This window comes from Citrus clementina, unplaced genomic scaffold (assembly GCF_000493195.1).
Source record: "Citrus clementina cultivar Clemenules unplaced genomic scaffold, Citrus_clementina_v1.0 scaffold_1, whole genome shotgun sequence".
Taxonomy (NCBI): Eukaryota; Viridiplantae; Streptophyta; class Magnoliopsida; order Sapindales; family Rutaceae; genus Citrus; species Citrus x clementina.
In genome coordinates this window covers 7139299-7152912 of record NW_006263303.1, presented here as the reverse complement: position 1 = coordinate 7152912, position 13614 = coordinate 7139299, and the positions used below count along the sequence as shown (strand labels likewise).

Here is a 13614-nt window from a genome sequence, read left to right as displayed (position 1 = left end):
AACACTTCCTCTTTTAAAAAAAAACACTTTTTTATCCTTTATGTGATCGGATAAGATGTAATTCACACAAAAATAATCACATATATTGATTCATAAAGGCAGAATTTGACCATTCAACCCGAAAAAACAAGTAACCGCAGGGGGATTTTAGCTCACAGAGTTCATGTGCTGCAGGCACTAAAGGATTGGGTAATAGCCTTTAAGAACATCTTGATACGCAAGAAAGCTGCTCTTTTTTGTTTTTGCCTTCATAAAACAAATATAACGAAAACTCTCAAAAGTGCTATCTATAGCTGCTGCTTAGATTACATGACATGTTACATCAAAATCAAACAAAAAGGGTAAATTAAATTAAAAACAAAAAACAAAAAATTAAGAGTGAAGAAGATTCGCATTCACAGAATTGACGTCAAAGTTGAATTAGTGTTGCCACAACAGAGACTCAAACCCAGCTGTAATCGCACCACAACCGCCACCACCACTGCTACTATTTTGCACTTGCATTGAATCATTATTCATAAAATTAAAACACTCTCCTTCCTCTTCGATATTATAATAGTAATTGTAATCATAGTTATAATCATACCACGACGAGTCGACGAACACGAAATCATTCCCGGACTCGCTCGACTCGTCGTAACTCGCGCCGAGACTGGGCAACTCCACTATCTCACTCAGCTCCTCCGGCGTCGCTGTCGACACGTCACTCGGTACCACCAATGGTGACGACGACGACGACGTTGGTGTTGACGTTGGCGACGACGACGACGACGACAGCGATGATGAAGATGACGAGTGAGATATTGAGGGTAATGGGTTGTCGAAGATTTCCATCGAAGCGGCTTTGGCAGCTGCGGCTTGGACGTCGCGCGGGGAGTTGGAAGCGGGTCGGGGCAGGGACCCGGCCAGTTTGGGGAAGTTGAGAATGGCGGAGGCGCCTTTGATGCTCAATGCTGCCACGTCGTGCGCGCGTGCCGCCATTTCGGGCGTCGAGAACGTGCCCAGCCAGATCCGACTCTTCTTCCTGGGCTCTCGGATCTCGGATACCCACTTCCCCCACGCCCGCATGCGGACCCCTCTGTACACCGGGTGCTTGCTGTCGTCCCTCGGCCTCTTCTTCTGCTTCTTGGCGGCATCCGGGGTCGGGGTCGGGTCCGGGTCGGACGTAACGGGTTTCCCGGTTGGCGGGTTTGTCAGAGATGACGACCCGGACGACGAAGGTGAGTTGTTCGAGTCGGCCTCCGAGCTATTCCACTCAGTCATTATATAATGTTGTGGTATATGGAGAGCAAGAGAGAGAGAGCATGAAACAAACAATTAAAAACGCAGCGTTTTGGAGGGGATTCAGTGGGAGGGAAGTGGGAGGTGAGAGGAAGTAGAGAGTATAAGAGGCAGATCAAGAGAAACGCAGGGTGGGGGGAGCTTTTAATAGAACGGAGGGGGGAAACAAAAAAAAAAGAATAAGGAAACGTGGTGTTTATAAGTGAGCCAGCACCACGGCCGACCTGTCGTTTTTTTTAACTCACTGATTATTTTGATTTTGACCCTCCCTCCCCTAACCTCGCAACCAGTTAAATTAATTTTTTTTTTATATGAAAAAATAAATAAATAAAAGGGGACTGACACCTAGCAAGCATCGTAACTTAATGACGCAGTTAACATTTACAAATTTCTAACTAAAGTAGTAGTTAATGGAGAAAGGGATAGTGATAAGAGTGGTGAGGGGTGTCTTTAGAAGACAGCTGGCAGGGCCGTCCTTGCCGTCCTTTATTAGTGGGGTTTACACAGTACGCTCATTGGGGTGTGTACTGCTGAAAGCTTTCTCTGTTCAGTTTCTTGCGCTTTCCCTCTCTATTTCAACCAAAATTATCATCTCTCACTCTCAGACTCTCACTACTCTCCATTTTTTTACATCACATTTTAATCAGCATTACTTTTCTTTACTTCTTCTCCAACTGTTAACCGATTTGTCTTATAAGGTGGGGTTTGATTTGAAGAAAAGGAAAGAAATGAGAGGAAAGTAGAAGAAAGGAGAGGAGAGTATATTGAAATTCTTTTTTAATGTTTGATTTGTTACAAAATTATACCAAAAAAAAAAAAATGTCTTAACTTTTATTTGGACAATTTCATCCTTTAGTGTTAAACTTCTAATATTTATCATAAATATAATTCAAAAAATTAAACAATAAATTTATTTAATGTACTATATAAATAACTAATAACAATTTATTTTAAGTAATATAATTATATTTGTAATTAAACTCTATTCAAAAAGTTTATTAACATAATTTTATTTTTAAATTAGTTTAATTTAATTTGTTTCTAAATAAATTATGACATTATACAAATAATTTCTTAATTAATATATTATAATTTTAAAATTTTATTTGAACAAAAAAAAAGATAGAGTTCCTGCCGCTGCCATTAGAGCCGCTGATCACCACTATACCATGTCATTTCAACTCAAGAATTATATGAAAATTATCAGAACTTGACGATCTATGGATTGAAACAACTTATTTGGTCGAGATACTTGATGTTTGTCCGCATATGAGATAGTTAGAAAGTTTTCAAATTTCTTTTAACTAGATTTGAGGAAGATAAATTCATTTTTTCACTTGTGCGACAGTATAACGACGTTGCTCATTGGCCAGTAACTCCAACAGTACAGGCGGTGACGTTACACGCGCGAATGTTGACTGTGGAGGCAGTAGTCTGGCGACGACATCGACGGCGGTCCGGTGATTGTTAAATTTGTATTTCTATTTTTTAAATTAATAAAATAAATAAAGTGATTTTATTAAATTAGTTAAATAATTGCTTTAACTTTTACTAATACGAAATTAATTATCTAAAATATTAAATTGATAAAATAAAATTGTAAATAATAATAATTTGATAATATTAAACAAGTTAATAAAAGATTGAAGGGGTAATTTTGGATGTTTTGGCTTTCAATGGAGGAGGAATTGAAAATCATCACTCTTTGGTGGTGTGGAATCTAAATTCCACATTATGATGTATATCAAATTCTAATAGAAATTAAATTCTTGTAAATTATGGTAAATCAAACAAAGGAAATAAGAAAGAAATTTAAATTACTTTCCTTTCCCCCTTCTTCTTCTTCCAACCAAACACCACCTAAGTTCTTACTAATAACTAATTTATTACAAATTATAAAAATTATAATTTAAGGTCCATTAACAGTTCAAATTAACAGTCTATTAATAATTTAAAAATTATATTTATTGTACAATTATCTATTGAGAATAATTTGAAAATATGTGACAATTAATATTTTGGGATGATAAATCTACTTCCACCTATAATTATGGGAGGAAAGATGATTAAATATGAAGTCTATGAGTGATTCAAACTGAGAAACAAGACCTAGGCTCCATTTGGAATTGGGGTTAAAACTCAATAAGTGGCTTATTTTATAATTTTTGACAAAAATAATGTTTGATAAATTTTATAAAAATTGTTTATTTCATAATTTTTTATATTTTGACAGTAGCTTTTCAAAGTGGGTAAGAAGTTGCTTTTGATAAGCAGCTTATTAAGTAAGCAACCACACATTTCTAAAGTTCTTATTATAAATTTAATATTTTAATAAGAAGACAATTATCTCTTATTTTTCTACAAATTATAATAAATAAACCATTAGATATCATATTACTACCACAATTAATAACGCTAATAACAATTATGCCATTGCAATCATGGCATTGCACATTTATTTAAGGAGGCGTGCACAACATGACATTCATTTTGGCAACATTGAAAATGATCCTAATTTGATGAAAGAATAGAAAGAAATAATGACACTCAAGAAAAGTATTATAATACTAATGACTTTGGATCACAAGAATAAAAAATTTGAGCATTATTATTATAATAAACTTAATGTGAACGTCATACATATTACTTTTTATTTTATTTGGATTATGTACTAGTATGATTTTTTATCATATTTTATATAATGAATTATGAAGTTCATTAGATTTTATTTAATTGAGTTTTTTTTTCACTTTATGTAATTTTATGTGTTTCAAAAAGAAAAAAAAAGGCATATTGATGCAATTTATTAAACATACTCTAAAAATAAAAAATAATTTAAACTTATGTCTATTTTGATAATTATATAATAAAACAACTCATTCGTAATAAAATTTACCAAAACTATGTACTTTTCTTTTCAAACTTACATAAACCGCAACAATGTAATTTACCAAATATTAAGGTACTTTTTTAATCAATTACTTTTTTTATTCCTGCAACGAAAACAACTTATTTCATCAACTACCGCAATCTTAAACTGACTCTTAGTCAATACTTAGCGGCAAAAAAAAAAAAAAAAAAATTGAAAGAGATTAGAATTTAGAATTAGAAATAAAGTAACTGGGTTACCATGCTCTTCATAACTGTGGATCGGCAAGGGAAAAAAACACCAAAAACAATGGGACATTTGGGGTCCCCTACGATCACCAAAATTAATATCACACTAATTCAGATGATGGTCCGGTTATACGAATCACAGTGGGTCTCGGTTCAATGCTTCTTCATTGGAAGATAATTTATTAATCTTTTTTTTTTGGGATAAAATTCTGAAAATTGGCAGTGTTTATTCATCATCATCTTAAATTTGTAAATGCACATTCCAAAAAAAGGCTATCATCTTAGCTGTTCCAATGGCGAGCTGAGCTCACTACCTATAGAGTGATTTTATGGGCACATCTGTCTCTTAAACCATTATTGAAAAATCTTCATTCACAAATTATTGCCAAGGATTTGATGATGATGATGATGTACATTCGTACATGCTATAACAGAAGTCAATTATTTCTCTAGCCGCTAATGTGAATGAAATTAATAATTTCTGTACCGAAAGAGCTAGAGAAGAAAAATTTGAATTATTGCCAGCAAATTTTTGTATATTATCTTATTGTTTTTTTTTTTCCTATTTTTCACTAGGAACCAATATTTGAGTAAGATTTCCTATTCCTAGTCGTGTTGCAGACAAGTTGATTAATATAAAAATTAAGGAATATAATAAAAATATGGATATTAATTAATACATCATTATTAGAATATTTTTGTTTATTAGAAGTCTTCTTGTTTTAATCAAATGGGTTCCAGAATGAGAATCATCCATTTTATGCGTAACACAAGTTATAAAGTTTAACAAATTACAAAACCCCAACCCAAAAAAATATCCTAAGTATCACTTTATTTTACTGATATATGACGATAATATTTATCAATTCTGCAATGTATCTGTTTTTCCGCATATAACAAATAATAAGTTAAATGTTCACGTAAACCTGAGCTGTCAAAGACAATTTTCATTTTGGAATTATCTGCATTTGGGTCTTGAGATTTTGTTTTTGTTTTTTTTTTTAAAAATAATAATAAGTCCATGCAATGGTGTTACAAGTTTCAGAGGAAATTGGGTCAGAAACATTGCCAAAATCATGCAAATTTCTGGGTCCATGGATATTTATGAGCTAATTGTTTTTTTTTTTTTTTGTTTTTTGTGAATCATGGGGCACGTTTAAGAGTTGTGGGAAAAAAAAATAAAGAAAAGCAATATTGTTTTATGGTTGTATCTTATGGGGAAAAAAATAAAGAAAAAAAAACGAGTTATTTCATTGCACTTATTTTATTAGAAATTTGCAGGATTATAAAAGGATACAATTTTAGACTTGGATCACTCGTTTGAATTTATAAAAAATTATTTTTATATAAGATCCCTCTTACAAATTTTTTTCACCACTTAAGTCCATGATAAATTTTTAATACTTCGTGTCATTCATGGAGCTAAAACCGTCTAAGAAAAAGCATAAAATTAAAGAGCAAAAAGAATATTTTAGCAAATAAATTAACTAGTTTAGACGTTTAGAAGTATCAAATATTCAATTAGTACGTAAAAAGTATCATATTTAGCTTCCAACGGTGTGTTTAACAACCAATGGGCTTTTGGTCTAATGGGAGAAGCCTTGCACTTACAATATTAAGTGTAAGGGTTCGAGACTCCATAAGAGTGTTATGGAGGTTAGTTTCAGTTTTTCCTTAATTATCAACTAATTGAGTGGTGATAGTCTCTCCCTTACGAAATATGAAAATGAAATATGAGTGGAGTAGGCACTCATATTGTTTAGTTTCGTAAGTGGAGGTCCCAATTGTTTAGTTTCGTAAATGGAGTAGGCACCCCTCGAATATTAAAGAGGGTTTAAAGTATTTAGGCAAGTGCTTTAGTGGGTTAATGTATGACGGTGGTCTCAGTTGTTTAGTACGATTGTAAATATTGTAATTGTAATGTCTGATGTAATATCAGTAACAATCTGTATATAACATAACTCAAAAAAAAAAAAGTGTGTTTAACACAATAGACAAAATGAGGTACTACAAATTTTATTACGAATTCAAGTAACAAAACTAAATTTTGGAAGAGATGAAAGTCTCATTCTCTCGAAATGAAAAATTACAGCATTCTTGCTATATTTCATAAATCAATAGGTTACTGCTCGTGGTGTAAACTCCATAACCTAACCTATTGTGCAAAATTTCTTTTCTTTTTTTTTTTTTTTTCGGATGAGCAAGATTTCTTATTCTGAACATAACCTTAGGCCCTAAATCTAAAGCTGTTGTATAGAAACAGCTTTAGCAGTTGGCCATAATTGCAACATTGCCTTTGGAAGCTTCAGAGTGAATCAATTGGTCACTTTTGAGGGAGTTAATACTCTTCATCACTGCGGGTGGTTGGCAACCTTTATTAATTCACGAATCAACATACAATGTTCAAGGGCAACAGTTAATGGGCCTTTTGTTATATTGGACTAAAAGGGGTGGAGTTTTATAGGCTTCTGACAAAATGTTTGTGCATGCCCCAAAACTTATTACTTCAAGAGGGCACCCAAATTAGCACAAATTCAATATAGTACTTTTGGGACACCAAATGAGATGGGGAAGATGAAGCTGGGAACATGAAATTTTTTTTTACCGTCTGTAAAGCAATGGCAATGCGAACTAAGCAGTCAAAATGATTTTAATGGCGGTGAACAGAGTGGCTGATGCCCCAACAATTACTTATCACTAATGTTTGACGTGTTTTAATTTTTCTTTGTACGGAAATGCCATGAGGTGAAGCATTGCGTAAAAGCTTCATTCTCTGAATAGAAAGAAAAACTTCTATGTTGTAGAATTTGAAGTTGAACTACTTCCAACCCCCTTTTTGCCTTGCTCTGACTTGCCAATCTCCACCAGCTGAGTCAGAAGGGCTTCGCACATTTCACAAGGATCGGGTTCGGTGGGATTCTTCTTCCATGAAGAGTAAACCATCCAAGCATGGTCAAGCTTCTGGTTCGGTCTGACTACAACGGAACCTGGAACTTCGGCATCACGGCATGTCACTAACCCATCACTCTTCTCCCCATATCTTAGCTGAAGATGGAGTGCGCACACGGCCATTGCAGCTGAAACAGGAATTACTACAGGCACCTGCCGTCCTGCTTGAGCTGAATTATCTGACTCCTCACCACCAAAGTTTGGAAGGGGAAGCCAGGGAAGTTCTGCATGAGCTATGTGAGTCATTGTGGCAAGGACACCTGGAGCCACGCTTGCTTCAGAGTGGAAGGAAATAAGAGGGATTTCCTCAGGTAGCTTGTGATTCATGATGAACTCTTTCCGCTTTTCATACGTGAGATCCTCCAATGCCCGTATATCTCCCTACAATGTACTTTCATAGTTCATGATCACACCTCCCAAAAGATTCATTTTATATAGTATATCCAACTTGAGACCAAATGAAGTTCTGTTATTGTGCACAAACTATAGTACACCAAATTGGCATAAAGGCCCCTGAAAACTCTTAACACGAGAAAAAGGAAGCATAACAAAAGGATAATCTCAGAGGAAGATTCGAACAAAAATTGTTTCTTGTGAACTGTTATGGTAAAAACTTCATAATTGTGAAGAAAAGTCAAAAACATATATTGCAAAAGCACATTTCCGCTGAGTTCTGCTTGTAGTTCCCAGTTATCAATTGTAGAGTTAGCCAAAGTCCTGAAATGCATTTCTAAAGATACCCAAGTCTTCCTAGGACTCTTACAAGCATTTCCAAGATGTTCTGTGTATAATTAAATGTTTTTTCATTGTTTCTAAAATATGTAGGTTTCTAACCACTAGGAAAACATTATGCCAAAATCTGGTTAAGGGAAGCCAAACCATCATTATTGCTGTAACTTCCCATTTTCAACAAAACTGCAGTTTTGGATCATTTTCTAGCACTGAACCCATGTATAATATTCTCGCCTGATATCCTGCTGTAGAGACGACAAAAAATCTGAATGCCCCTCTTATGTCCAAAATTTGCAATCACTATCGTTTACTTTAGACAATTGATGGGCCAAGGGGAAATTCTATGACCTATTGCTGTTACACAGCAAGAGCCTTGCATCATATTACAGGATAAAAGAAGTTTAGACACCACATAATCAGGCAAGCTATATTGAGCTTTGAATCAGCTATGATCATGGCTTCATTAACAAAGCCTGAGTTGAATTGTTCATACATAATCTTTCGAAAGTAATCTCAAAGCTTTCCTAAATCAGCATAGAAAATAGTTTATGCTTCTTTTAAAATTTCACATGTACATCATCCATTAAGTTTTAGACAGTAAAGGAGTACCTTAATTAACTTGCATATCAAAAACTCCATGATCCTCCTGGTTTCTCTGTCAGCAATTTGGCCTTCACGCAAAATATCAGAAGCTACTGGGGTGCCACCATATGGGCTCTGCACCAGCGCCAGTCCAGCAACTTTGTCTTTCAAGTCAGACCAGTACATTGATAATGCAGCAGCAGCATCAACCCCACCCTTGCTGTGCCCAAGCAGCATCACTCGCTTGCCAGATCCCCAGTAAAGCTCTTCAATATATTGTTTCAGTTCCCATGCATTGTGCTCCACTGATGCCTTTGTACAAGAAATAGAAAAGCCAGAAAGAACATCAATATATTTAAAGGTGACAACAAGCAAAAGAAAGTCATCATGAAGAAAATGAAATTTAATTTGGAAAGAAACAATCATATGGACATGGACAAAATGCTAATATTGTTGTCAGGCATATAAAAGTTCACTTTGCTTTAGTGAATCTATTCTTGAAAAGTAAAAAGTAGCCATCTGTTACCTCACTGTGAATTTTTGCAATATGGCACGCCAGACCCTTCTTTGAAAAGAATTTCTTAGTGGCCACAAAATATAATGGACCATGATTGCTAAAAAGGCCTGATGAAGATCAGTATTTCACATTAAAATGGATTTCGGCCATCTTAAATGTCAAATGAACAAAACAAAGCCAACCTTGAGAGTATGGGTAAAGAAATATATTGTCATACCTGGAATTAATAGATAAACAAACGAGTCAGGCAGTGTATGCTCCCCATTCCTGAGAGAGCAAGATGACAAACAGGTGATAGGATCTATAATAAATATGAACCAAGTAAGAGGAAGTATGCTTGATTCTGCAAAGCACTAAACATGAAAATCTTACCATGACATTAGTTTAATACCTTATGCATTCAAGAAGCTCCAAAAATCTTGCGGTACCATCCTCCACGGGAGCCATTCCAGGAGTTTGTTGCAACCATCCAATATCATCAGAAGAGCCATGCAAAGTTCTTCTCACTCGAGATGAAATGCTGGAGATACCAAAAAGAAGCTCATGTTATTTGAGTAGCAAATTAACAGATACAAATTAATGTAAAAATCAAAGAATTTTGAATTCAAATGCAAGAAAAAACAGAAGACTAAATGGAGCACGAAATTTATTCTTCAATTAGGAAGTGAATGACATCATTTGAAAAGACTTCTATTACCATGCTGATCAGCTTGAAAAAGCTAAAATTAACTTACCTACGGACTCGACCTTGAGCACATCTGATGTAATGAAAAGGACATCTCCAAGAGGCAATTGCCAACCTCCAGGCAAATTGTATTCCAAACAATGGGAGCATCAACCTACAACCAGAGGGAGCAATTGGGTGCAGCAAAAAATGGTAAAAAAAAACTCCCAAGATAGATGCATGCCCGCGAAGGATGCTCAAGGTAGATGAGATGCATAGCTAGTATATTCATACAACCAGATCGCAAATCATACATTATTTTCACGCAAGAGATATTTTGGTGATTTTATAGAAGATAAGGAAATGAGACAAAGAAACAAATTGTGACCATTTCATAATGAATCAATAAGTAAATTTATTTAAAAATGGATGCAAGCAAAAACTAATACCAGTTAAAAGTGAAAGGGATGCCCAGATATCTGCAATTGGCTTCTATAACTTCGAATCTTGTATTTACAAACAATCCAACCCTGGGGCCCAAGGCTCTTCTTCCACAGACTGTACGTGCAATGTAACAATTAAAAGATGATGAGCATTCTTCCAAAATGGATTTACAAATGCTTTGTGTTGAAGATCTCGGATGTTCTCCAGATGAAACGAACAACTCTCCTGAGAATCTACTGATATCTCTGAGTATAATATCCTCTGCAGTGAAAATAAACTGATGAAACAGCCATCATGATCCAAAAATATGGTAATTACAGGACTCCCCCTAAAAAAAAAAAAAAAAAATTTACTTAAGAACATAACAATTTTGAAGGTGCAACTGCAATAACAACAGTCCCATATGCACAGCAGCATCCATACATGTAAGAAAAATGAAAACTCACCAATGAAATGAATGAATTGGTGACTTATATAAGTAGCTAATGTCCAGAGACAGGTGAAGATGTTGTCAATTGACGAGAAGAAACCAAGATAATCAAAAGGACCTGTGAACTCCACAACATCATAACAGACCTGATAAGAGGACCTATATCAGACCAAGACAGCTGAGCTTTAATCAAAGAAAAGTGATGATGACTAATACACAAGCAACTGGGCCAAGTTAAATTCAAGCAATCATTTAATTAGTCATTCTACAGGCTGGGAGATTATTGAATTTTCCATTTCTTTAGGCGGATGCGATAAGAGCAAGACCCTAATAATAAATGAATTTACAATCTAATCCCTCATTTTGTTGACTCTTTTGAAACTGTTACCATAAGAATCTCCCCATTAGTTCTTAATATATCACATGGATATAATTACTTACAGTCGAAGGAGTTTCAAAAATTTCTCCATCAATATATGAATCTCCCATTAATTCTTCCAAATCCTGAAATCATTCCAAGATATAGCCATATCAAATGGGATCTATCTTGGAGCATTAGAAGCAATGCGACGGAAATAAAATCCACACAAAAATAGAACAAGAAAGAAAGCTCAAAACGCTTCAATATAGATTCAAGAATTCCCACAGAGGCCAAAATTCAAACACATCTGCACGAAGCAACTTAACATCAAATAAAAATTGAGTGGCTTACTTACACGTTACACCAATGCAAATGGGGACAGCCCAAGACTCAAATGTCAAATCTGCAAACCCAGGAACAGATCGGTTATGTTCTGTTGAGAAACAGCTGCCAAGTCGCAATTTATAAGAGGGAAATCTTGAAAGTGAGCCAAAAATTCGAACAACCCAGTGCCCGAAAAATGCCAGAAGTATATTAAAAGTTGCAAGCAAAGAACTTATTTCTTTATTAATCTTTTTATTTAATTAATTAGATTGTTTTGGGTAAATGGGAATAGTATAAAGTATAGCAGCAACACTAGCAACCGAATGAAGGGAGGGTCATCAAGTGAGAATGGAGCAATAGATGATGATCTTTATCCAGTTGCTTTGAAGATGAATTCAACAGACACACCCACTACGCTAAATCTTGGCTGGCCCACGTTGGGTCGCTTTAGCAGCAGTGCATTGAGAGTGACGCATTTAAAGCTAATCGTTCTTCTGTTATTCTGTTCTTGTATATGAAATTGAGTAATTTTTAAAAAACTTCCTGTGATTTGGATTTATTGTAAATAAATGATGAGAATTGATTTATTTATAAAAAATTATTGATATTTTCTTTAAATTATAAAAAATAAATACTCTTTAAATTATTGATATTTTTTTAAAATTTCTACAAGAAAGATAAAATTAAAAATTTAAAAATGAAATAGTCATAATCTTTACCTATGATATTGTAAATTTTTGGAATTGATAAGGATAAAATTGTTAAAAAATAGTATTTATACTTTTCGCGTCAATAATTTTGATTTTTTTTAATTATTTTTGTTTATAAACTATTGTTAAGGATAATATTATCTTTGTACGGTCAACTAACGGTCAATGTTAAAATTAACTACGGTAGAAGATTTTTTACAAATAAATTAATTATCGTCATCTATTTACAACAAACCTAAATCTCAGGGGAGATTTTAAAAAATTACCCATATGAAATTTAAAGATTTTTTTTTTCGAAAAGGCTGGCCCTCCATAAATTTGGATCAACTTCAAAAACTCCCAATTTTTTATAGTGCCATAGTGGGTTAAAAACAATAGAGATTTGGGTGCGCCTTCAAGACACGTTGAAGAGGATATTTTTTTTTAAAGATATATTTTATCTCGTTTTCACCAATTTAGTTTTATTTTATTATTGAAAAATGGAGTGGATAAAGAGTGGGGAGTTTCGGCAAGTACCGTAAGAACAAAGCTAAAGAAAGGCGACTGGACGGGGACCCACCAAGATCAGCGTCTTAGTGGAGAGGATAGGGGCTTCAGGCGCACGTGTCGTGTTAGGACGTGTAGCATCTCTTGGACGCGACAAATGTCGTTTAAGGTCTCCATGAAAATAGAAAATCCCAAATCGTACTACTGAAGCTCTTTCAAAGTCTCTAATTTAATGAGTTACGTGTAAGAAGACTTGAGCCGCCAACGTTTGGTGATGGGCAATGGCGATGGAGATGAATGCACGCAGACACGGTGCTATTTTAATAAATTTGTACTTTATTTTGGGGGTAACCGGCTACGATGTGTAGAAAAAGCTACGGCTTTATGAAACTTGCTGCCTTCTCGGTTTCTAATACTTGATTGCTGCAGGTCACGGGCCATGCTAAGTATGATGAGCTTTGTTTTATTTTTTATCCAATAAACAGTTAGAAAGCAAAGCTTGTGAGATAGGAAAGTAAAACCTGTGAGATGGGAAAAGAATGCATGCTTTTGTGTAACCAATGAGATCAACTGACCATCAGAGAGATGAAGATAAAGAGTGATGAAGAAACTCAAAAAGTTTTACAATTTCTTTGCGGGAAGAAAATGTTGCAGGCAATAGCCTTGGGCAAATGCAGTACTTGCTGCTCTTCATGTGCTGGATGTAACTTATTCTGCTTGCAACTTCATGAGACATTGGACCCAATTGGCCAAAGATCTTCATATTAGGACCCCCAACTCAGAAACAAATGATTAGATAATAATAAAATTAAAACTCTATGGACAAATTATCAAATTTTGTTGTTGAATAATGCTGTACTTATCATCTCAATTAATGTGACACCAATATAATTTCACCATTTGTATATTATATATAAATCCCAAGTAGGGGTGGGCATATTTTAACCGAACCGATCCAAACCGATCCAAACCGACCATTTGGATCGGTTTCATTAGTAAAAAAACTGGTTTCGGTTT

The 13614-nt window shown here is 34.6% G+C and overlaps 2 protein-coding genes across 2 annotated transcripts; both read right to left on the bottom strand.

Annotated features, from left to right (window-relative positions):
- Positions 1 to 262: 262 nt before the first annotated feature.
- LOC18055953 (ethylene-responsive transcription factor TINY) lies at positions 263 to 1429 on the bottom strand. The gene has a single exon (XM_006451193.2). The coding sequence runs from the start codon at positions 1261 to 1263 to the stop codon at positions 421 to 423; it is 843 nt and encodes a 280-aa protein (XP_006451256.1). The 5' UTR covers positions 1264 to 1429; the 3' UTR covers positions 263 to 420.
- A 5601-nt stretch (positions 1430 to 7030) lies between these two features.
- LOC18055952 lies at positions 7031 to 11886 on the bottom strand. Its single transcript, XM_006451192.2, has 10 exons — positions 11433 to 11886; positions 11158 to 11220; positions 10733 to 10862; positions 10292 to 10547; positions 9913 to 10017; positions 9570 to 9698; positions 9396 to 9445; positions 9188 to 9285; positions 8689 to 8973; positions 7031 to 7728 (listed from the first exon to the last, which is right to left on the bottom strand). The coding sequence occupies exons 2-10, from the start codon at positions 11203 to 11205 to the stop codon at positions 7192 to 7194; spliced, it is 1638 nt and encodes a 545-aa protein (XP_006451255.1). The 5' UTR covers positions 11206 to 11220; positions 11433 to 11886; the 3' UTR covers positions 7031 to 7191.
- Positions 11887 to 13614: the final 1728 nt, after the last annotated feature.

What these genes read in the sequence shown, in the direction of transcription:
- LOC18055953 (XM_006451193.2), bottom strand. Translation starts at nt 1,263, where the DNA reads ATGACTGAGTGGAATAGCTCGGAGGCCGACTCGAACAACTCACCTTCG.
- LOC18055952 (XM_006451192.2), bottom strand. Translation starts at nt 11,205, where the DNA reads ATGGGAGATTCATATATTGATGGAGAAATTTTTGAAACTCCTTCGACT. An exon ending in CCAATTCATTCATTTCATTG is followed by an intron (nt 10,548 to 10,732) that starts GTGAGTTTTCAT and finishes TTTTCACTGCAG; the next exon opens with AGGATATTATACTCAGAGAT. An exon ending in GAGCTTCTTGAATGCATAAG is followed by an intron (nt 9,446 to 9,569) that starts GTATTAAACTAA and finishes TTGCTCTCTCAG; the next exon opens with GAATGGGGAGCATACACTGC.